Source organism: Lactuca sativa, chromosome 1 (assembly GCF_002870075.4).
Source record: "Lactuca sativa cultivar Salinas chromosome 1, Lsat_Salinas_v11, whole genome shotgun sequence".
NCBI lineage: Eukaryota > Viridiplantae > Streptophyta > Magnoliopsida > Asterales > Asteraceae > Lactuca > Lactuca sativa.
Window position 1 is genome coordinate 47,525,632 of NC_056623.2, and position 25,493 is coordinate 47,551,124.

Genomic DNA, 25,493 nt, shown 5'->3' on the forward strand with positions numbered 1-25,493 from the left:
AATTAAAACGAAATTTTTGGTCTTGAATTTTGGGTCGTTACAAGTTGGTATTAGAACCTGGTTTGAGGGATTCGGGCACACTCCCGGGTGTATCTGAACTCAAACTGAGGACTTGGTATGAAAAATTTTCAAAAATAAAATCATTTTATAAAAAGGAGTTTGAAAAGAATTTAAAAAGATAAATGAATCTTGAAAAGAACAAAGTGTGTGATGCGTGCAATCAGCTGAGCTCAAAGTAAGTTTCACAGAATACCCACATATGTTGTCTATTATGATTTGATTATGAATCTTTGAATCACATGCTAGTTAGGGCTAGGGGAGATGCATGTGTATGTTGTATGAGCTGGTAGACTTGCATGCTAGTACTGTGTAGTCAGCAATAGGTTGGCCTGATATGTGATGCTTGTAGCCGCGAGAATATTGGATGCCATGCTGGAATGAGAATGATAACTGGTATTTGTAACTGCTATGTGTATGCTTTTAAAATTGTATACGATTAGGATCTTATAGCCTTGGAATAATTGATTTGGCCTTATTTCCTGTTCTGTGTATAATTTGCATGAATAAGGCAGCCGACAGTGAGGATGGATGGATGTGGATAGCATGAGTTATGGTATGTGGGCGGATTGTTCTATGATAGTTCTTTGGATCAGAGTGTTACTGCACGAATGCTGCTTGCTTTGTGCTTTATGGAACTCTTGAGTGATGGGAGTCAGCTACTAAGTGGATGTGACGATATCCAGGAGGTGGATGGCTGGCATCATGGGGAGTTCTTCAGCAGTTGATGGCATGGCGAGGTCAGGAACCTAGGAACGCCTACGATATGATTCAGCAGGTTAGTAGTAAAGACTAGTGAGACTTGGGTGCATCAGTTTGAGGAAGTGACTTGGAGGATTCGGGAGGATTGCCGAGGAAAGTATGGATATGTGTGGAAGGTAGTATTGGGCTCGTACTACTGAAAGCATAGGATCCATACTCGAATCGGTGAGAGTCTTGGAGAATCTGAGAAGCTTTGGGGAGAAGTTTGTGACCCGGTTTGGGGACAAAGGACGTTCCAGTTGTTGCAGCTTGGCCATTGGCAAGTAAGCTAGCAAGCGTGACAGGGTGACAGACCCTGAAGGATATGATTTCCAAGAAGTTGCAGATACGATATCGATTTGGAGCACCCTGGAAAGAGAGGGTTGTGCCAGGTGCGTATAGTAGAGGGTCCCGGGAAGAGACCCATGACTTCTGATCATCGGGTGAAAGGCAAGCAGGGCCGGAGTCAGTGCAACACATACAAGACAATGCACAAGGGAGTTTGTCGCTCCAAGGGTTTAGGCTGCTATAGGGTAGCGGGGTTGGTCATGTCAGCAGAAGGTGATCAGTATTCCTCCAGATGTTGCGGGTATGTCATCTTCTATTGCTACTAGATGGATGTTGGGGATTCGTCTCTTTGGGATTGTGAGTGAGTTTGGATAAGTCATATCTCAGGGCGGTTTTCTGCTAGTGTCTGGGTTATCAAGGATCATATATGTCATCCTACATGTCGAAAAGTCCTTGATGAACCCACAGAGGGACGCATCTTGCGGAGTGGGTTCCGCGTGTACCGTTATCATTTCGGATCTTTGTCGGGATCTGTGCAGGAGTAATATGTAGAGCATACTCGGTCAAGGTTAGAGCGATAGTTCTCCAGTGGAGTCACGTTCAGTTGTTCTATCATGGTTCGGGTGTGGTCAACAATTGTCTATGGATGAACTTAGTAGTTCAAGGCACTACTATTGCTAGGAAAGGACCGATAGCATGAAGATGGTATTGTTAGTTGCGGGTGTTATAGGCATAAGTGGTTGGTCATTGGATGTTCAAGAGAATTGTATTTTCGCATGGGCTATTGTCGGTTAGAGTTCAGTGGTGCTGCAAGGTTAGAAGTGGGAATGAGGATTAGCCAGCCAGAGTGAAGATTAAGGCCTTTAGTTGACAGCATGATAGATGGACTAAGGTGTCAGACTGGACCAGATTTCAAGAGTCCCTTTTAAGATTTCAGAGGATGGGCGATCTTAAGATTTGTCTTGTAATTGATCGTTAGCATTAGTAAGCACGGGCTGTCATCAATGAGATACTAGAAAGCGAGTAGGATTGGGAATCCTTCAATTCTCGCGTACAGTGAGGACTTAGTCAAATCTAAGTGGGGGAGAGACTTTTTGTAAAGTTCTCCAAATGTGAGTTCTGGTTGCGCGAGATGTAATCTCTTGGGCACTTGTCAACCAGAAGGGTATTCTGGTTGATCCAGCCAAGATATAGGTTGTGATGCAGTGTGAGATTCTGAGGTCTCCAGCTGAGGTTCAGAGTTTCTTGGGTCTAGCGGGTTATTATTGGAGATTTATATGGTACTTCTCTGAGATTGTAGTTCCTTTGACTCGACTAACCAAGAAGTCGGTGGCCTTTTGTTGGGGGCCTTAGCAGGATGCAGCCTTCGAGACTTTCGAACAACAGGTTTTGGGAACCAAGTTAGAGATCCAGTTAGGACTCGAGCTCAATTGTGTGTTAATTCGCATGCGTGTTCGACCGGTATGGAAAGTGTTGTAAGACTACGGGGGTAGCCGTAGCATTCACTAGCAATCAGGTAGTATGGAAAGTGATGTATGACTACGGGGGTAGTCGTAGCATTCACTAGCAATCAGATAGTATGGAGAGTGTTGTAAGATTGTGGATGTAACCATAACATTCACTAGCGGTCCGATAGTGTGGGAAGTGTTGTAAGTTTGCGGGTGTAGCCGTAGCAGTCACTAAGTTGGTAGATAGCAGGAGCACGTTGTTAGGTAGCGGAAGGAACAGGAGTACCCACCAGTTCGGGTGCAATAGTGAGGATATGAAAGTCCACGGATTGGATTAGGGATTTACACAGAGGGATTAGATCTGCTTAAGCCAGTGATAGGACGGTAGGAACGTCACTACAGTTATGAGATTAGGGAAGCAATGGACTACTTAAGAACGTGTGAGATAAGGCTACCATTGGTCAGGTAGAAATCACTTTCAGTCTTGGATTTGATGATGACAAGATTCGACGTATGGACCCGATCAGTAAGATCAGAAGGTTATTAGAGCCTCAGTGGCATGATAACTAGTGGCAACTAGTTCCATAGAAGGATTTCGTTCAGAAGTCGTGTGAGGCGACTAAGTGGGAGTCCCTTGGCTCTGCAGCCGGTCCAGAACCCAATATTTTAGATGGTTAGTGAACGAATTAAGCAGGTAGGTCTCGTTAGATTTTGGAAAGTAGCCATGTGGCAACATACTGCTTCAGGCAGTTCAGTGTTCGGGCAGTTTCAACATTTGGGCAACATTAGTATTTGTGTTCTAGGTTGCAAGTTCGGACGGAATACCAGATTGTTTGGGTTATGCTAAATGAATTGCAGGGAGACCATGGGTTTGTGATCTCATTTTTCCAAAGGGAAACTACAGGTTATCAGAAGTTGAGTAGTCAGTTGAGGGATAAACAAACTCTTCAACGATAATGATTCAGTATGAGTGGTCTGTCAGGGATTCTTACCGTCTCGAGACAATAAATTTCGGATCAAGTAGATGTTATTTTGTTGCGAGAAATTCATTCATTTGTGAATTTTAGGGCTTTGCGAAGATTGGTCACGGCTACCCTGAGAAAGCTAGGGTGCGCCCAGGATGGTGACCATATTATAAGAGTGGTTGGGTGTGGAAGGAATGGTAAAGAATGACTTCGATGACGAAATCTAATTTAAGTGGGGGAGAGTTGTAACACCCCGTTTATTTATTAGAAAAATAAATAAATTAATGAACGAATAGTAGCCCTAAAATAAATAATTATATATAAAAGAACGATCTCGAAGAGCTAATTGTCAAATTTTAGAAGTCGGGGGTTAAAAGTGTTAGTTTCAGGTGACTTTGTAAATAATTGTGAAGGCATGGACTATTTGGTAAATTATTGGACTTAAATTGAAAGGAATTTGAAATGATGAGGGTTAAAGAGTAATTTTGGATCAAATATAAAAAAGATTTCTCGAGGCGGGGTTGTTTTGTTACATTTGGACTTAATTTGTAAAGGTTTTAGAGGGCAGGGTTTAAATGGTAAAATTGGGGCTGATTTTTAAAGAAAAGATCAAAGGAGGGACTTAATTGGTCATTATGTAATTTGATATGATATGTGATTTGTTATAATATGTGATTGTGTGCTTTTGCATGGAAGACCCCGAGGGGAGCCCGTGGCGTTGGATATAAGACCATGTGGGGTAGCCTATGGCATTCATAGGTAAAGACCATGTGGGGGAGCCAATGGCATTGGATATAAGACCATGTGAGGTAGCCCATGGCATTCCTAGGTAAAGACCATGTGGGAGAGCCCATGACATTGGATATAAGACCATGTGGGGTAGCCCATGGCATTCCTAGGTAAAGACCATGTGGGGGAGCCTATGGCATTGGATGTAAGACCATGTGGGGTAGCCCATGACAGTCCTAGGAGAAGACCATGTGGGGTAGCCCATGGCATTCTTACAGGTTTTACGTATGCATGGCTAATATGATATGTGGTATGAGGTAGTAATAGCTTGTACAACTAAAGTGATATGTGTTATGTGGTAAAGATAACTTTTATAGCTAATATGATATGTGTTATGTGGATTGTGTGTGGGGTATGCTCTGGGGAACTCACTAAGCTTCGTGCTTACGGTTTACAATTTTGGTTTCAGGTACTTGTTTTCAAAGGAAAGGAGTCAGCTTGATCGCAGCGCATCACACTATGTCTACCGTACATGAGATCATTGGGTTTACACTTTGATATGGTTTTATGATAATATGTTTTGATTATTGATACTTTGGTTTTGACATTAGATATTAATATGAATGTTTTTATACTGATGGTTTTATATAATAACTTAAATAAAACGAAATTTTTGGTCTTGAATTTTGGGTCGTTACAGATAAGGTGCCGATTGTTTAGGATTATCCCAATGTGTTTCCATAGGATTTGCTTGGGGTGCCTCCCGAGAGGCATGTTGAGTTCAGGATTAATCTGGTTCCAGGTGCAGCTCCGATAGCCAAAGCACCGTATCGGTTGGCTGCTTCCCAGATGTAGGAGTTGTCTACACAGATGTAAGAGTTGTTAGACAATGGATTCATTCGACCGAGCCGTTCGCCATGGGGAACATCGATATTGTTTGTGAATAAGAAGGATGGGTCTCATTGTATGTGCATTCACTACCAGGAATTGAATAAGGTAACAGTGAAGAATCGTTATCGACTCCTAATGATTGATGATTTTCTTGACTAGCTTCAGGGTGCATCTTGGTTTTCCAAGATTGATTTGTGATCGTATTATCATCAGATAAGGGTTAGAGAGGAGGATGTGAAGAAGGCAGGTTTCTGGACTCGTTATGGTTATTACGAGTTTGTGATGATGCCTTTTGGGCTCACCAATGCTCCAGCCGTGTTCATGGACGTCATGAACCGCGTGTGCAGGCCGATGCTGGATTGGTCTATGATTGTGTTTATTAATGATATTTTGGTTTATTCCAAGACTCAGTCGCAGCACGAGGAGCACTTGAGGGAAGTGTTGGAGACTTTGAGGAAGGAGAGATGTTTCGTGAAGTTCTCATAATGTGAGTTTTGGTTGCGCGAGGTGCAATTTCTGGGGAACCTTGTCAACCAGAATGGTATTCTGGTCTATCCGGCCAAGGTCGTGGCTGTGATGCAGTGAGCGGTTCCGAGGTCTCCATCTGAGATTCAGATTCTCCTTGGCGTTGCTGGTTACTATTGGAGATTTATCTAGGATTTTTCCAAGATAGCAGTTCCTTTGACTCGGTTGACGAAGAAGATGGTTACATTTCACTGGGGGCCTGAGCTGCAGGCAACTTTTGAGACATTGAGACAGAGGTTATGTGAGGCACCGATTCTGACCCTGCCAAAGGGCGTTGAGGGTTTTGTGGTTTATTGTGATGCGTTGATCACGGGTTTGGGAGAAGTTTTGATGTAGAGGGGTTGCGTGATCGCTTATGCTTCGAGGAAGCTAAAGCCTCATAAGGCGAATTATCCAACGCATGACTTGGAGTTGGAGGCTTTGATTTTTGCCCTCAAGATTTGGCGGCATTACCTCTATGGGGTCCGTTGTAATATTTACAAGGATCACAAGAGTCTGAGGTATCTGATGGATCAGCCGAATCCGAATATGAGGCAGCGGTGGTTTTTGGATGTGGTGAAGGATTATGATTGTGAGATCCTTTATCACCCAGGGAAGGCTAATGTGGTGGCAGATTCTCTCAGCCGCAAGGCGGTTATGACTCCGATTAGAGACATATATTTGAGGATGATGGTGGTTACTTCGCTATTGGAGCGGATTCGTGAGGCTCAAGTCGAAGCTATGAAGGAAGAGCACCGATAAAGTAAGCATATTGTGAGTCATGTGGCTTCCTTCGATTATGATATCCGTGGGTTGTTGACTCTACATTGGCGGGTTTGGGTTCTGTATTGGGGCGGTGTGTGTCATGTTTTGATGGATTAGGCGCACAAGTCTAGGTTTTCCATTCATCTGGGGCGATGAAGATGTATACAGATATTCGTCCTTATTATTGGTGGCCCTGCATGAAGCAGGATGTGGCTTGGTATGTGGAGCACTGCTTGACTTGCTGGAAAGGCAAGGTCGCGCATCAGCAACCTCACAGCAAGATGCAGCCATTGGAGATTCTCGTATGGAAGTGGGAAGATATTACTATGTATCTTAACATGAAGTTACCCCGTACTGCGCATGGAGTGGATTCGATTTGGGTCATCATGGATCGATTGACCAAGAGCACACATTTCATTCTGATTCAGGAGAGTATTTCTGCATTAAATTGGGTGATATTTATATCAGGGAGGTTGTGGCATGTCATGGGGTGCCAGTTTTTGGTAATTTCCGACAAAGATGTTCGGTTTACTTCTAGGTTTTGGAAGAGGTTCCATGACGAGTTGGGTACTTGTCTCCATTTCAGCACAACATTCTATCCACATATTGATAGTCAGAGCGAGTGGACGGTTCAAACATTAGAGGATATTCTCCGGGCATGTGTTTCGGACTTTGGTGGGAGTTGGGATACGTATCTTCCTTTAACGAAATTTTCGTATAACAAAAGTTATCATGCGAACATTGATCTACCTCCTTTCGAGATGCTCTATGAGAGGAAATGTAGGACCCCGATTTGTTAGGGCGAGGTCGGACAGCGTGTTATGAGGAGTACTGAGGTGGTACTCAAGACCACTAAGTTGATTCAGCAGGTTCGGAGTAGACTCAAGACAACTTAGACTCGGCAGAAGAGTAATGCCTATAGAAGTCAATTAGATTTAGAGTTCTAGGTGGGGGATATGGTTCTCCTGAAGACGTCACCTAGGAAGAGTGTCATCCAATTTAGGAATTGGGGTAAGCTGGGGCCCAAGTATATTGGTCCTTTCAGGGTTTTGGCTCGGGTAGGCCAGGTTGCATATCGCTTGGACCTTCCCTACAAGCTCAGTCATATTCATATGACGTTCCATGTCTCTCAACTGCAGAAGTGCCTAGTAGCTGATTCCACAGTGATACCATTGGAGGATATTCAAGTGGATGACCGCCTAAATAATATCGAGAAACCGGTGGAGATTATTGATTGGAAAACGAAAAGCTTGAGGAACAAGGTTTTGGAGTTGGTGAAGGTGCAATGGCAACACCGCAAGGGTTCAGAGTGGACTTACAAGCCAGAAGATGAGATGAGGGAGCACTATCCAGAGTAATTCGGTGCAACGGAGTTGGAAAACGAAGTCTGATTTAAGTTGGGGAGAATTGTAACGCTTGGAAAAATTTTAAGTTTCATATGTAATCCTTCCTTACTAAAAGTATTACATTTTGGTCCTTGAACTAGTATGTGGGGCGTACAAGGTGGTACGCTTAGCGTACTAGCTGGGATTTGGATTGTGACCTTGGACCACATATGTCGGGCGTACATGGAGTACGCATGGATTAATGAAACCCTAATTTTAGGGTTTTGCACCCTATTTAAACCTTGTGATAGCCTCACTAAGTTATGTTTAGACATCCTCCATCCCGTCTTGTCTAGAAAATCGAACCCGAAGTGAGATCTTGACAGTTTGAGCCTTAAAGTGTGATTTTTGGGTGCTTGTGAAAAAGAAAAAGAATTAAACCATTTGGAGTTGAGCTTGGATCTTGAATATCTGAGATTTGTTCTTCATTTTCTTTCCATGTGAGGTAAAAAGCTTCAATCTTACTAATCCATGTTGCTAGATCTAGTTTGGTGCCATTTTGTGCTTTTTTGAGTCCATGGTTGGGTTGTTGAGCCTCTTGATTCACTCCAAAAGTGGATGATGGTAGACCTAGGTTCCTTTAGGTCCCTTTGTCCATAAAAAATGCAAGATTTATGGCATTTATGGTCTCATGCATGTGTAAAGTCATTTATTAAGCTCTTTTGAGCTCTAGAGCCTCATTAAGCCATGCATGCGCTTAAAGTTGGCAACTTTACGTGATAAACCACCTTAAGGAAGTCAGATCTAAGTGTTGGAGTGAAGTCTTAACCGTTTAAGAGTTAAATGATAAATTTAGCTGAAAGGGTGGAGTACGTTAGGCGTACAAGCAAGTATGTTGTGGGTACAAGCCCTTAAGCAAGTACGCTTAGCGTACGAGCTGAGTACGCCCCGTGTACTCAATAGTCGGACTTCAAAATGATTGGGCTCATGGTGTTGGTCCAGGTTTGGACACTAGATGATTAGGGCCTTGTTGAGCCATCAAAATATTATTTTTCGGCTATAGATATTTTATTGGACCTTTGGTTAAAGGTCCATGAAGGGTTTGGGCCTAATTTAGAAAAATTGGGCCATATTTGGGCCTTAGATGATTATTTTGGAATTTGGGCCATCAAAAGGTCTTTTACCCTAGGTTGGAATTTTAGTGTGAGTCGGGATCCAATTATTAATTAGATGTTATTTTGTGATAACACGGGGATTTTAGTGGGCTAATAGCCAAGGATATTTCTGTGAGATTCAGCAGTGCGAGGTAAGTTTCCTCTGTGTGTTTAGCGGGTCAAAGGCACCAATGTCGACCCATGCTTTATTATAACAAGATGCTAGATGTCTACGTGACTCTTGCATGTGTATGCGTTGGTATGTATACCGAGCAGTGCTCGATGCCTGGCGAGGTCTGATGATTGTATTGTATGCTACTATCTTTGTGATTATTGCATGTGTTAGTATGATTATATGTTTATATGTTGGATGTGTATTGGGAGGGGTCTGATGATTGACAGATCTATAAATCGAGCGGGGCTTGATCCTGAGCGAGGCCCGAGGCCAGGTGGGACTCAATGCCGGGCGGAGCCCGATGTGGGGCGGGCGCCTAATATGTGTGTATTTATGTATGGTATGTGGTATTTTTGGGGAATTCACTAAGTTATGTGCTTATGGTTTTCAGTTTATGTTTCAGGTACATCGGGATCGATAGGGAAGAACCTGAGATGATTATAGAGCACATACCATCTTTTTCCAGACTTTGATATGTTTTGATGTATTGTCACATTTTGATATTTTGGGGTTGTATGCCAATCTTGGATTAATGTTTTTATTAAATCAAAAATGAAATTTTTGGGTCTTATTTTGGGATGTTACAGTTAAGGCTGAGCATCAGAGGCCACATTGCAAGTTACAACATTTGGAAGTTCCCATGTGAAACTGGGAATAGATCACCATGGATTTTATCACCAAGTTACCAAAGATTGCCAAGGAATTTGATGTTATCTGGGTCACCGTGGATCGATTGACCAAGAACGCCTACTTTTTAGCCATCCGGGAGAGCTCCTCGGCTGAGAAATTGACTGATGTGTATGCATAGGAGATTGTTGTGTGTCATGGGGTTCCGGTTTCCATAGTATCAGACTGTGATATTCGGTTCACTTCCTGATTATGGCAGAAGTTCCACGAGGAACTGTGTATGAGGCTACATTTCAACACTACTTATCATCCGCAGACCGACAGCCAGAGTGAGTAGACCATCCTAACACTTGAGGATATGTTTCGGGTTTATGTCATAGATTTTGGTGGGGGTTGAATTCCTACCTACCTCTTATGGAGTGTTCCTACAACAACGGTTGTCACTCCAACATTAGTGTCCTGCCGTTTAAGCTCCGGTATGGTCGGAGATGCCGTACCCTAGTTTGTTGGGGGGAGATTGGTCACAGAGTCATGGGAAGGAATGAAGTAGTCCTCCAGACCACAAAGCTTATCCATCAGATCAGCCAGATATTGCAGACCGCTCAGAGTTTAAAGAAGAGTTATGCCGACTGTCGCCGATCAGATTTGGAGTTTCAGGTCAGCAATATGGTAATACTGAACGTCTCACCATTATATTACACCGATCCATGTGATCGCCAAGGTGGCTTACCGGTTGTATTTGCCAAGTAAGCTCAGTTAGATCCACAACACTTTCTATGCTTTACAGTGGTGTAAGTACGTGTTGGACGATGAGGTAGTGGTCCCTTTGGATGATATTCAGGTCGATGAGCGCCTGAATTATATTTAAAGGCCGGTAGCGATAATGGAGAGAAAGATGAAGATCCTACACAACAAGGAGGTACCTTTGGTAAAGGTTCAATGACAACATCAGAGAAGCTCTTAGTGAACCTGGGAGCCAAAGGTGGAGATGCGGGATCATTATACAAGGTTAGTCGTGACAGCCAACTTCGAAGAAGAAGTTTACTTCAAGTGGGGTGAATTGTAACATCTTGATGATGAGGTGTTTTCAATTTTAACTCTATGTATGAAAGGATATTGCATTTTGACCTTTGGGATTGAGAAAATTGCAAGAATGGGCCATAATGGCATTTTGGTAATTTTAGTCAAGAGATTAGTACGCTAAGCGTACATTGTGTACGCTAGGTGTACTGGGGCATACCCTAGTACGCTGAGCGTACACCACGGAGGCGGGGCATACATGGTAAATCCTTAAACCCTAATTTTTAGGGTTTGGTCCATATTTAAGCATCATTATACCCTCATTTCTCATTCCCTCGCCAGTCTCCATATGAGAAAACGACCCTCTAGCCAACCCTAAGTGAGAAGAGTACATCTTGAGCTTATCTATGTGTTTTGTGGTATTCTTGAAGAAGAAGAAGGTGGTAAGAAGAACTTCGAGCTTGGGAGTAACTTAGATATAAGATTATCTGCTTGGTAGCAACCTCGAAGAGGTAGAAAGCTAATGACTTGATCATCTTATCTTGTAGATCTAGGCATTTCTTCATTTAGGGCATTTTTGGTCCTACATAGGATGATTCTTGAGCATGGCATGATCTTAGTCAAATTATTCATCCTTTCAGACCTAATGAGGGGTTTTGAGTCATAAAAATGTGGTCTTGATGCTTAGTTTTTCTCCATGCATCCTCTAGAAGGTCTTAAGGTGTTAAGAAGTTGGGATTTTGTGTATTAAGCACTTAATGGACATGCAAAGTCATATAGTTGGAAACTTTATGAATCTTATTGGTATTTTGGCATTGGATCTAAAATTTGGACGTGAGAGCTTAATACATTAAGCTCTTATTGAGAAAAGAATATTCTGAGCGTACGACGTGTGTACCCTAGCGTACGTCGTACGTACCCCAGCATATGTCGTACGTATGTGGTTAAATTCCTGACTCTGGTCAGGGCAGGATTACGCCCAACGTAGGAGCTTAGTACACCACGTGTACTCAGCTGAGTGGACCTAGTTCACTCGTTGACCCGTTGACTTTGACCATGTTGACCAACTTTGACTTAAGAGTATTTTGGGTATTTCGAGCTATAGTTAAGCCTTGGTCTCTATCTGTTGATTAGGTGACCCGTAGAGCCGATATTTGGAGCAGTGAATTGTTCAACTATTCGTCAGACTGTGATGTGAGTTTTCCTCACTATACCCGTGGGTCAAAGGCACCAAGGCCGACCCACTAGACTATTTATCCTGGTCAGGATAGTGATATGATAATTTTAGCTATTCATTAGAACCGTATGATTATCTGTATTTGTTGGCTCTATGTTTATGTTTGTTTGTTGCATATGTGGACATGTTGGGTTGGGTCGACATCGTCTTGTTTTGTGTTGTTGGCCAAGACACCTCAAGATGTCCCGATAAGCTATAGGCTATGCGAGGCGGTCTAGTCGTGCCGAAGGCTCGTAGAGTGGTCTAGATAGGTTGTAGGCCCTACGAGGCGGTCCAGTTAGGCTGGTTGTTCATACTTTATGCTTGGTTGTTGTGGTGTGTTGGTATTTTGGCGGAACTCATTAAGATTAAGCTTACATTTTTAGATTGTGGTTTCAGGTACTTCCGAGGATCGTGGGAAGACGAAGGCGTGATCGTACACAACTTTCAATTTTTATGTCTTCGAGTCTTGGGAAAACTCTGATTTGCAATAATACTTTTGAAACAATAACTCTTTTTGTAAACAATATTGATTCATGGTTGGCTTTAAAAATTGTAAATTTATTGTGATTTTTGGAGTGTTACACTCATTTCGATCTACGAAATCAACTTATTAACCACTTATGAGAAACATTCAGTACATAAATATATAGTATTTTTAAGTGTATGTATAATATTTTTAAAATGTATGTATGGTATTTATTTTTATTTGAATTAAATGTTATTTTTTTTATTTAATAAACAACTTGTTTCAATAATACGATAACTAATTATATATGAATAAGTAATTAATGTAATAGATTTTTAATAATACAATTTATATAGTTATATTAATAAAAAGTTATGGATTGAGTTTGTAAAATCTTAATAAATATAAATATAGAAGTTGTTTTAGTAAAATTATAAAACTTAGATTGATATGAATATACCAAGAATATTATTCTTATATAATAGGTTGGGGATGTTTAATTTTAAGAATATATTTACACTGTAATTATAGGTTTTAGTGTATAAGATAGTATCCGTCGGCAAAAATGTCATGTGTTCTAATGACAAGATGAAGTTATTGATGTTTGTATTTTTATGTTCTTTATGGTTTTTTCTATATAAACGTTGATAATAAAAAGAAATATACATAAAATGATTTTTTTTTTCTAAAAAATTAAAACCAAACAATTGGTTTTTAAAAGGTTTGATTTTTTACTCTTAATTTTTATTTTGGATAATGACTTTAAAGGATAACAAATTTTCAATTTTGTTCATATTTAGTCACAAAAGTTTTTTTTTTTTTTTTTTTTTTTTTTTTTTTTTTTTTTTTTTTTTTTTTTTTGTGTGTGTGTTTGATATATCCCTGATTTATTTGAAATTATTCAAAATTTACACTTATGACCGGTTGTAACCGATCATGAGGGCAAAATGTAAACAATTTCAAATAATTTCTGATAAATCACGCACAAAAAAGTTCAATGACTAAATATGAACACAATTGAAAGTTCGGTACAATTTGAAGTCATTATCTTATGAATGGTTCTAATTATTAAGAACGACTACAATCGGAATATTAAGGTCACATAAGTAAGTATGTTTTAATATTCATGTGATATATCTTTAGTGTATAAGTTACAAAAAGCAACACTTATAAATACAATATGAGCGACTTCAGTCACATAGAAACTGAACAAAAACAGATCGTGGTGGGTTCAAACATTTACTCAAGACATAGACAACAATCTTCATTCTAATGGGTGGAGATGGTCGTTGTAAATCGTACGAAGAAAAGAAAACATATGATAAAGAAGTATAAAGATAATGTGATGTTGGATTTGAATGATGTTTTTCTCTTTACAACAACAATAGCTTTGATTAGAGAGTGTGTATGCATAAGCTCATGGTCGTGGAGCGATACATGAGCAGTAAATGACTTTTCGAGGTTTTTCTCTTACAACAACACAACCATGATCTTATGCACCCACGCTCTTTAATCAAATATCTTATTGTTGTAAAGAAAAAAACCTCATTCAAATGTAACATCAAATTATCTTCACACTTCTTTATCATATGTTATCTCTTTCTCGTACGATCTACAACGACCATCTTCACCCTTTAAAGTGAAAATTGTCACTTATGTCCTAATTAAATTTGAACCCATCACGATATTTTTTTCCTTCAGTTTCTATATGATTGAAATCGCTCCTACTGCATTTCTAAGTGTTGTTTTTTGTACCTTATATACTAAAGATATATCATACGAATATTATAACATACTCACTTTTGTGATCTTAAATATTCGCTTGTGTTCATTCTTAATAACATTTAGAACTATTTATGAGATAATGACTTGAAAATGTAACGAACTTTCAACTTGGTTCACATTTAATCACTGATAGCTCATTACCCTTTCAAATCAAAATCCCTTTTTCTTTTATCATGGGTTTTTGGTGCAGTGTCATTTTTGATGCACACCCCTAAATAATAAAAAACTTTATATTCATGTCCAATTACATGACGCGCAATATATATATATATATATATATATATATATATATATATATATATATATATATATATATATATATATATATATATATATATATTTTGGTGGAGTTTCATTACTCTTTCAAATCATTATTTTTTGATTTCAAAGAAAAAGAATATCACTGGGTTAGAAGTCATTTTGTCATGTTTAGAAAAAATATGTTTGGTTGTTTTTAAAATTAATTTGCCTTGCAATTTTTTTTGTTATTAAAATAATAAAATGGTTAAAACTTTTTTTAATATATGTAATATTTTTCTTGAAAACTTTTTAAATATGAATCGCTTTATGAAATATGTTAGAAGTATGAATCACTTTTCTATAGAAGAAAAACACACGTCCAAAAAAAATATATACGTGTACACTAACCTACGGTTGCGGAGAGCCAAGTAGTGCTACCACCCGTGACGCTCTTATTCCCGGTAATAATTGTTGTATTTTTGTCCTCCCCGATAAACATTATGTTGGTTTTGTTTTTTGGAATTTCAACATTCTCCCTGTACACCCCTGCCAATATCTTTATCACGTACCTGTTCTTGCTCTTCGCCGGCGCTGCTGCCACGGCTGCCGCCACTGTTGTGTAATTTCCCTTACCATTCTTCGACACAATCACGTTTGGCGTCGGTCCTATCGGCAATAACTGTAGCAATTTCCTATCTCTCCTAGACAACCACTCCGGCCACTTCACAACCTTTTTCTCCTTCAGCTTTCGTGCATTCGAATCTGCCTTATAATTGGCCATATCTGTGTCTGTCATGTTCGTGATCATACCCAGCACATTGCTACACATCTTTCCTCCCAAATCCTGACCTTCAATGATTGATTCGCGCAATCTCCGGCAGTCTGCATCATAGGAGAGGCCGTCCAAGCAGGCTTCCTTGTTGGTGATGGCGGTGCTCATGAGGGTTTTGAGGTCGTCAGCATGTTGTCTGAGGGATTTCTTGGTTGGATACTCCTCGAGTTCTCTGATCACCCTGTCGAGATCTTCTAAAGTTCCAGCTACCATCTCTAGGCAATCATGGAGAGCCAATTTGCCGCGATTAGTGAGATTAGCAGTGGCTGTGAGCTTCTTTATGCTGTTGAAGTTTCCTTGGATTATCTCTTTTGTTTTATTGATTGCATGTTGGATTACATCCTTGTTAGTTGCGGGGTTTTTGGTTGTGGAGAGGGTGGAATAGCATATGTCGGGGTATAATGTGGTGGCACACGAGGATTTGATGATGTCGGAGTCTGGAAGATGAGTTCCACTTCCATGGACGTGAGAAGTTAGTAGGAGGGAAGCAAAGAGAAGTAAAAATACTGTGGTTTTTTTGTTGCTGGAGATGAACATAGTGACAACAACTTGTGTGATCGCGTACTGTGGTTACTAAATTAGAAGTGGAGGAGACGCATGCATGCATGCGATCGGGTGGATGAAGCTTGGTGGTGAGTGGAAATAATAAGCTAATAGAGTAGAAAGAAGATGGGATTTATTAATTAGGCCGACAAGTAATTGATACGTCAAAATTGTTCTTCAAAAGGGTAGTCATGTGCTGAATAAGTTTTTTGTAACTAATCATTCTTCGTTTTATTAATTTTTTTTGAAAGGCAGGCAAAATATCACTAAAACATGAGTAAATAGAAAGACACAGTCAAGAAATTCGAACCAATTGTAAAAACAGTCTAAAATAAGAAATGAGTTCCAAGCAAGCCAACTGGTATTCACAACGCATTGAACTTCATAGATTTCAATGGATTGACACATTATTTTTTTTTACAATTCATACAACTCTATTATTTTTTTTTCCTACAATGGATTGAACTCTATAAAATTCAATATAATGTTACAAAATATAATTTATAATAAATATTTAAGAATTAAAAACTTTCATTTTTCCTATTGAAGAGTTAAATGACTATTGAATTTCAAATCTATTGAATGCCAAGATGACATCTAACAATAATAGAGTTTCATCCATTTAATAACACAAAAACTTATCATTTCATTCAACTTTCTCGTTGAACTCACCATTATGAATGCTCTAATATGATTACACTTACACCTATTTTTAATCCAATTAAAAGTAATTAAACTAATACTCATTTTATTAATTAATTAATGAAAGTTGTAAATGTGTTATAAATATCAAAGTTAGCTCTGTTAAATTATCAAAAACAGAAAAACCCCATGTTTACGTGTGGGCTTTATTAATTAGGCCGACATTTGTTTTTTGCTCTTTTCAAATGAAAACCTCCTTGCCTACATACACATAACTGCAAGCAAGTCTGCAACATTACTTCCTTTTTATTACTACGATATAGATTTTTTAAAACCATATATAGAGTATGGTAAAAAGCCATAATTTTCTATTCTTCCGAGTTTTCAAATATTCTTTTTTTGTTTTATCAGTTCCTGCGTAACCATTGGAAAGAACAATGATATGTAATAAAATCATGGGGTTTTATTCTTACAACCATAGAGTGCCGTGAAAACCTTTAAGAAGTTATTTGGTATAGTTACTGGTCAGGAAAGAATCTACTATTTTCTGGTTAATTTTATTTTATGCTTCATTTTTTAGTTCGAATAACCTGACATTCTTCTTCAACATTTTGTATAGTCAATTAACTATAATTGCTAATGATCAATTTGATTTATTTATGGAACTTATGGTAATCAGATAATAATAATCGGACAAATGTTGTTGTATCTAAGTGGGTGTATAGAACCAAATATCATGCTGATGGTACTATTGATCGTCATAAAGCTCGACTTGTTGCACAAGGTTTCACTTAAATTCCGGGTTTTGACTTTTCTCATACTTTCAGCCATGTAGTAAAAGCACAACTGTTCGTGTTGTTTTATCTTTGGCCGTTACAAATTGTTGGAGTCTTCATCAACTTGATGTTAAGAATGTTTTCTTAAATAAGCATCTTAGTGAGACTGTGTATATGGAACAACCTCCTGGTTATATTGATCCACGTTACCCTCATCATGTGTGTCGACTGAAGCCCTTTATGGCCTTCGTCAAGCTCCTCGATCTTGGTTTCAACTAGGGATGAGCTTTGGAACCGGACCGGTTCGGAACCGGAACCGGTTTTCCTATTATAAGAACCGGGAACCGGACCGCCGGTTCTAGCGCCGGTTCCGGTTCCGGTCCCGATTTTTCGGTTATTTTTCAAAATAGAACCGGTTGAAATACTATAGATTATATGCTATCTTCTAGAACTTGTAAATGATTCAATATTTAACCAAATTATGACTTTTTACATTCTAAATTGAAGTACAAACACTAAATTACATGATGAAAAAAGAATCAAGTAATTCCGACTTCATATGAGTGAGTTATGCGCATTTTAAAAACGGTGACAGATTCCAAAAAAATAAAAAATACTGAAACAAAAAAAAAACGCAGCATTGATATGTTGTCTTCCGGGGTCTATAACTGATTCAATATCTAATCAAAATATGTGTTTTTATAGTCTAAAATGAACTACAAACACCAAATTACGTGCTGGAAAAAAAATTTAAAAATTTCGACGTCATATGAATGAGTTATACACATTTAAAAAATGGGACACATTCAAAAAAAACAAAAAAATAATGCTGAAATTAAAAAAAAAAAAAAAAAAAAAAAAAAAAAAAAAAAAAACGCAACATCGATATGCTTTCTTTCGGGGCATGTGTCTAATTGCATATCTAACAAAAACATATGTTTGTACCATCAAAAATGAATTACAGATTTCAAATTACATGTTGGAAAAAAATCAAATAATTTCGACTTCATATGAGCGAGTTATACGTATTTTAAAAAATGAAAAAAAAATGTCAAACCTGTTCCGGTTTTTAGAACCGGGACCGATTTTCATAAAAATGAAGAACCGGTAACCGGACCTATTACCAATTCCGGTTCCGGTTCGGTTCCGGTTCAGTTCCGGTTCTGGCGGTTCTAATGCTCATCCCTAGTTTCAATGCTTGAGCTCCTTCTTAGTTTCACAAGGTTTTAAGTGCAGTCAGGCGGATACATCCCTCTTTATTTTTCATCGTGGATCTTTTTTACTTTATCTACTTGTAACGCCTGCAGATCCGGGCTAGTCAATTTAGAGGCAATAGGGGTCGAAAACGACTTTTCGACAAAAAGATTATTTAGAATAAATAATCTTAACCAAGTTGTAGAATATGTCACAGGGTTTCCGTACATATAAAGAACGCCGAAATCCGAGTTATAACGAAGAAGTTATGACCCGTCGAAGTTTCGCGTCGGAACCGGCACGACGCCGGGAAGAGTAAATAGTAAATTTATGATAGAGCGAGATTTAGATTTAGCGCTCTAAACGAAAGTCGTAGAATATGTTAAACTAAGAACTTCGATAAAAAGAACGCCCAAATCTGACTTCGTATGAAGAAGTTACGATTTTTCGAAGTTTCGGATTAGCAGTGTACAGTCCGAAATTCGAATATTAGATCGAACGATTTTTAGCCGACACAACCTAAACGAGAATTGAAGATCTCATTATTAGTAGCGTAACAATAAAAAGACAGACGAAAATGGACATCGGATGAAGAAGTTATGAGATTTTAACGGACCAATCATGTCCCGACCTGTTAAAAATATAACTTTAAAAATAAAGTCAAAATTAACCGACGGAGTCTAAATGAAAGTTGTAGAGTACGTCTCCACCTACGCGTGGATATAAATAACGTCAAAAACGGAGTTCGTATGAACGAGTTACAAATTATAATAGCATATTTACGTATTAAAATAAAGTATAAATCATATATACGTACACATATATATACATATGTATATATCATTAGAAAGGTATCGACGATGCGGTCATTATAAGACTAATGTTGAGTTCTTTCGACATTAGTTTAGTGCAAATATCATTAAATCTATTTAAAATAGTATTATAAATGGGTGTTTAGTTGTTTATATAACTATAAGGTCATTAAGTAATTATGAAGGGTAGTTTTTGTAAATTCAATTACTATAAATAAGAGGCTTGGGCTCTCATATTTCTTACACCATTCTCTTGATTCAAGAGTCTTTCTCTCCTTATCCCCCGAGCATTTCGGTCCCTCGTGATTCGACTTCTCTTTCTGTAGTTTTAGTATAGTAAGGTGAGCGCTGAAGCGCTGCACGAATCTTTCTTAGAAAGATTCAGCGACGAAGTTCTGCCCCTACAGAGCCCGACTCCTAGCTAAAATCCCCTTGTAAGTAAGTTATGCTTACCCTATTTTAAATATAGTTTATATTTAAAATTAGTATTGTTATTATAATAAATATTTGAGCTATTATTATGACTTATATAAGTGTCGTTATAATATCTTTTTAACTACTCGCGGTACGGGGAATCTGGTTTAAAGGGCCGCATAGGGTTGTTGGATTTCAGAAGTGCTATATGCCAAAATGGTCCTGCCCTCCGGTGTTTTATGTCTGGCCCCTGTCTGTACATAGTGGTTGGAAAGTATTGTTTAAACGCTTATATAATAATAATAATAATAAGACTAATAATTAGTCAAGGTAAATATTAGACTAAAATCTAGTGGTAATAATACTAGGTTTCGTCGAAGGAAATTATTTTAAAGTAAACGAAGCGCTGTCCGAGTACCGAGTCACCACCTTCTCAAGTGAGTGCATAGTTACTTTCATCTTACATATAGATATGAAGTATTTTATATAAACTACGTGCTATGTGTGCATATTATCTGAATACTTGCTGTCTATGCTAGTTGAACGTTTTATACATGTTTTAAAGGACTTAAACTGTATACGTATCTTATATATACGAAAATGTTGGGTATGAGATGGGTAGATGAATGATGAGAGATAGAAGATGACGTGAGTATACGTTGGTAGCTATGGATTTAGTACCTGTTGGGAATTGGTAGCTATGGACTTAGTACCTATTAGTTAGACGCTGGTAGCTAAGGATTTAGTACCTGTAGGAATTGGTAGCTATGGACTTAGTACCTGTTGAACATTGGTAGCTATGGACTTAGTACCTATTAGATAAAGACTGGTAGCTATGGATTTAGTACCTGATGAATAGACTATAGCAGCTATGGAATTAGTGCTTTATGAACGAACATTGGCAGCTATGGATTTAGTGCCAGTCCCATAACCCTGGAAGTAAGGGACTTCGGAATAAACGAATGCAGGATAGATGACTCTTAGGTTAAATCCTTAAAGAGTAAAGAAGATAATGGGGATGGGTAATTGGGTTGATTGTTTGATTGAACATAATAATTATATTATTGTGGGTTGAAAACCCTATGTACTCACCAGGTTTCCCAACCTGACCCACTCAGTTTATGTATATCACAGGTGACGAAGTGAAGTGACATTACACTGAGAGATTTAAAAGAGATGTAGATCACTAGTGTAAATCATTGTAAGTCTGTTTATGCTTATGTTTCGGTATTAACGATGACATCCCAAACATTTTAAAATGAAATAAATACGTTTCTTCGAAAATGTTTTAATAACGTTTTACCATGTTTTTCTGGGAACAAATTCCGCAACCTTTTTATAAAATGAAGTACTCTGATTTTTATAAAGCATAAACAAAATCGGTCTTTTCTGGCCGTGATTTTGGGGATGTCACACTACTCGTTTATGTTGATGACCTTATTTTGATCGGTAATGATGTTTCCTCCATTAATCGCTTCATCACGTGTTTGAAGAATGAATTTGCTATTAAAGACCTAGGCAAATTGAGCTATTTTCTAGGACTCGAAGTTTCCTACACATCTGATGGCTTGTTTCTTAGTCAAAGTAAGTATGCTCATGATATCTTAAGTCGTGCAGGTCTCCTTGACTCCAAACATGTTGGCACACCTTTAGCCACTAATGATGTTTTCACCACCGACGGTACTCCTTTTCATGACTTTACTCTTTATCGGTCCTTTGTTGGTGCTCTTCAATATCTTACTATCACCAGGCCCGACATTTCTTATGTTGTAAATTAAGAAAGTCAGTCTCTTCACTCTCCAACAGTAGAACATTTTGCTCTTGTTAAGCGGATTATGCGTTATGTCAAGGGTACTCTTCATCATGGCCTTACTTTTTCGTGTCCCTCAAAATCTTTACTTGTTGGTTACTCTGATGCGGATTGGACACACTGTATTGAAACTAGGCGATCCACTTATGGCTATTCGATATTTTTTTGGAGGAAATCTCGTTTCTCTGAGTGCTAAGAAACAACCTATAGTCTCAAGATCGAGTTGTGAATCTGAATACCGGGCTATGGAAAACATTGCTGCTGAAATCATCTGGATTACTCATCTCTTGCGTGATTTAAATGCCTTGCCTTCGGAGCGTCCCACCTTACTGTGTGATAATTTAAGTGTCATCTTCTTGAGTCAAAATCTGGTCGCCCACAAGAGAGCTAAACATATTGACATCGATCATCACTTTATTCGAGAGCTTGTCCTGTCTGGAAAATTGCACACCAAGTTTGTTCCTACTAAGCTTCAAGTGGCTGACATTTTCACAAAACCTTTACCCAAACCACCTTTTAACCGTTTCGTGAACAACTACACATTGGTCCGCCACCAGTTCGCTTGGGGGGGGGGTACTGTAGATTAAATCATATAAATAATTAGTTTAATTAATTCCTTATTATAGATGATTATTTACCTTGTATATCTCCTAGATTCGTGTTGTAATTTGTATATATACTTTCATCTATTGTTCAATGACACTTAATTGGGAACGATTATCCCTTTATCACACTTATAACAATTGGATAATCAATCATTAATATAATTATTAACCTGGAGATAATGACTTAAGAGGGTAATATATTTTTTGATTTGTATACATTTGGTCACTGATTTCTTTTGTCAACATTTACCCTTTCAACTTGTTAAACTGTACACATTAAGTCCTTATGACCGGCTATTCCAGGTTTGCCGATAAAAATCACTTAATAGAGTAATATATTTCTCACTTTGTGCACATTTAGTCCTTAATATATATATATATATATATATATATATCACTAGCTACTAGAAAATCAAGTATTAGTGTAACATTCGTAAAATTCATGAAAAATTTAAACTTTTTAATTATCTCAAAACATTCACTGTTTACAAACTATTTTCAAAATAATATAACATCAGAGAATCCCAGAAGTCATGAAATAAAATGTGAGGAGGTGCACGATTAAGCCTTCGCCTTCCCGCGGTCATCTGAAGTATCTGAAACAAAATTCACAACTGTAAGCCCGAAGCTTAATGAGTTCCCCCAAAATACCGACGCCATATAACATAACAATTGTGAGAACAAGATCGATGCGTAGGGATAAGGTTTGAAAACTCAAACCTTGAGTGAAGATCAATGTCTGCTTGCTAATAAATGTTCAAGTCAAGCGTGGAAAGACCAGTCAAGTCTTAGATAATATATTCAACAAATGATCAATTCATTAAATGAAGAATGAGAGCAAATGATCAAGGTAAAGTTAATAAATGGAGAACAAGAAGAATGTTTGAAAGAAGTTTGAGAAAACTTAGTAAAGTGACAAAAGTTGAATGAAAGATCCGTAGTTGACTTGTATTGAATGCTCCTATAAATAGAAGTGAAGGTTACAGCGAATTAACTAGAGTGCTTACATAGGACTGGACAATATAGATGTTTCTGACATTCTGATTGTCTAAATACAACAAAAGACTAAGTCCTATGAAACATCACATCAATACAAAGACAAATATAATAAATGCACTTAGACAAAATAGAGTTGCTCCGGATCAGCATCCATTCCGGACATGAGAGTCATTCTGGAATGTCTTCAGTCTTCACATCTTCATCTTACCTAGTCCGGACAGATCTCGGACCACTCTTCATCATCGACTCCGGAAAATCTACTCCGAAATGTAAATACTTCAGATCTTGGACTTAGGATTGCTAGAGGTTCACTTTTAGGTTCCAACAATCTCCCCCTAAGTGAACTTAGCAATCCAGCAAACTTAGTTCATTTCTTCCTTGATAAAGGTGTAGGCTATGAACAACCATTCTTGGACTGCAATGTACCATGCCAATTGACTTACAAACTTTTCCTTGACTTGTTCTGGAGCATTAGACTTGGACGCCCGGGATATAAACTTCTGCAAAGCTTTGGTCGGAACTAGATGTTTGTCAAGGACTCGGAAACAATCCTTCTTGTTTTTCTTTCTTGTTGTGTAGACAAACCATAGAACCGGTTCTTCAATAGGACCATCTGCAAGAATTTCAGCTTCCGGAAGAACAAAGTCGATTTTGGGAACAAATTGTTCAGTTTTGTATAGATGTGCATGCTCATAATCGCGTCGGCAAAATTCAGCAACATAGTCTTTCAAGAAGCTCAAAGTAGCATGATAAGCTCCCATACTGATGTCACCCTTTTGATTTTCTCTAAAGTAGGTAGCTAGAGTAAGGATGTCATTAGGATTCATGAAGGGAAAGTCAGCATCAGTAACAGTCTGGGGTGTTGGCTTGTTCTGGAGGAGGTGAAAACGGAATAGAGGACAATTGAGATCAAATTTCACCAAAAATTTTTCTTCCGAAACCTTGAACTTTGGTAATCCTCTTCCTCGTCCATACTTCCTTGAGTGGTTGAGCGTGCTTGGAGTAGAAGGTTTTAAGTCTTTCTCTCTCAGTCCGAATGATCATCTGCGGATCGTCAGATGGGTGAAGAGGAGAAAATTTAGTGTAGAATTTGTTGTAGGGAGAGAGAGGAAGATCCAATTGTTGGGAGTCATTTGAAGGAACGTCATAGTACATGTACATAACTATTTCTTCAACCTGGAGAATGCCTTCACGGCAAAAAGGAGAGATGCCACGCATCGGATCAGGATTATCCTTCAGAGCTTGGATCGAATGCTATCCTCTAATTCCTGGTTGATTTCCTCCTAAGACCATCCATGTTTTCGCTTGAGAGGAGGTCCGAAGAAGAAGGCTTGTTGCTCGTCAGTCATAGGTTTCTTCCTTTTGTCTCTTTGAAGTGCAGATATAGCGAGCTTTATGTTTTCATTGATCGTAAATTCTGGTGTGGGATTTGGAAGAGGTTTTTTCAGAATTTCATCAGGGATCCGGAGAGGAGAGCCCTGTTTGATTGGAGCAATCTTTGGGTCCGGAATGGGGGGCTGCATGGAAGGAGTGACTCAGAAGGCTTGAGCGATTAAAAATGATTTTTGCCTTAGCCATTTGAATGCCCATCCGGAGAGCATCAGGAAGAGAGGATGGCCAGGAAACAACAAACCAAATTCTCTTTTGTTCTTCTATCATTTCCTTCGGAATGGTCAACTTGGGAGCTTGAAGACCAAGAACTCCCTTAGGAGCCTTATCCGGAATATATTCGTCTTCATCTTCACTTCCTTCTTTTTTAGAGTTCCCTAGCATTCCGGAGACGATTTGAACTTCTTCTTCGGAATCTAGTTCTTCATCTCGGAGTGTAAATTCCGAGGCTGGTTTCCAAGGTTTGCTTGGGCCTTCTCCCCCTCTTGCATCGGTGGACTTCGGAACCGGTGCAAGTACCAAAGTGTTCCGGAGATCATCAAATTTTGTGAAGACTTTCTAAAGCCTTGTGTTGAGTTGAAGAGTGAGGGTATCATAAGCTTCGGACGTGGGAGCTTGTGCATCAAGGTGATCGAACAAATGCCCTAAGATGGCTAGCATATCATCAAACTTACGGTTCGGAACATCAACAATGTTCCAAGTGGAGCAGAGAAGCTTGATGATGACTTGTTGAATGATCGTGTTCATTTCATCCTTCTTCTTGATCTCCTTCTCCATTCTTTGAGTTTGTTTATCATGACGAACGTGCGTCTGCTTAATCAGGTCGTTGGTAGCAGCCACCAAGTCGTCATGGACTTTGAGAATGGAAGTAATGGTGTTGAGATAGTGATCAACTAGAATATCGTACTTGGTGTCAACTTCCTCCATTGTGTGCTTGAGCCAGAGAGAGATTACTGATCCAGTTGGGCTTCTCTTTCAGCAACAGATAGTCCGGACTGTTGGGATATTGACTAAAGAATGACATCAAGTTTGGAGTCAAGGCCGAAGACTTTTTGATCAAGTTTCGTGTTTAGCTCTG

The 25,493-nt window shown here is 38.7% G+C and overlaps 1 protein-coding gene across 1 annotated transcript in view; it reads right to left on the minus strand.

The window, feature by feature from the left end:
* The window catches only part of LOC111882883 (pectinesterase), a 36,308-nt gene extending 20,540 nt beyond the window's left edge, over positions 1-15,768 (minus strand). Inside the window, exon 1 of the mRNA XM_023879261.3 lies at positions 14,808-15,768. Coding sequence (XP_023735029.1) covers positions 14,808-15,768 — 961 coding nt within the window. The remainder of the gene's footprint in view (positions 1-14,807) is intronic.
* Between the last annotated feature and the right edge of the window lie 9,725 nt (positions 15,769-25,493).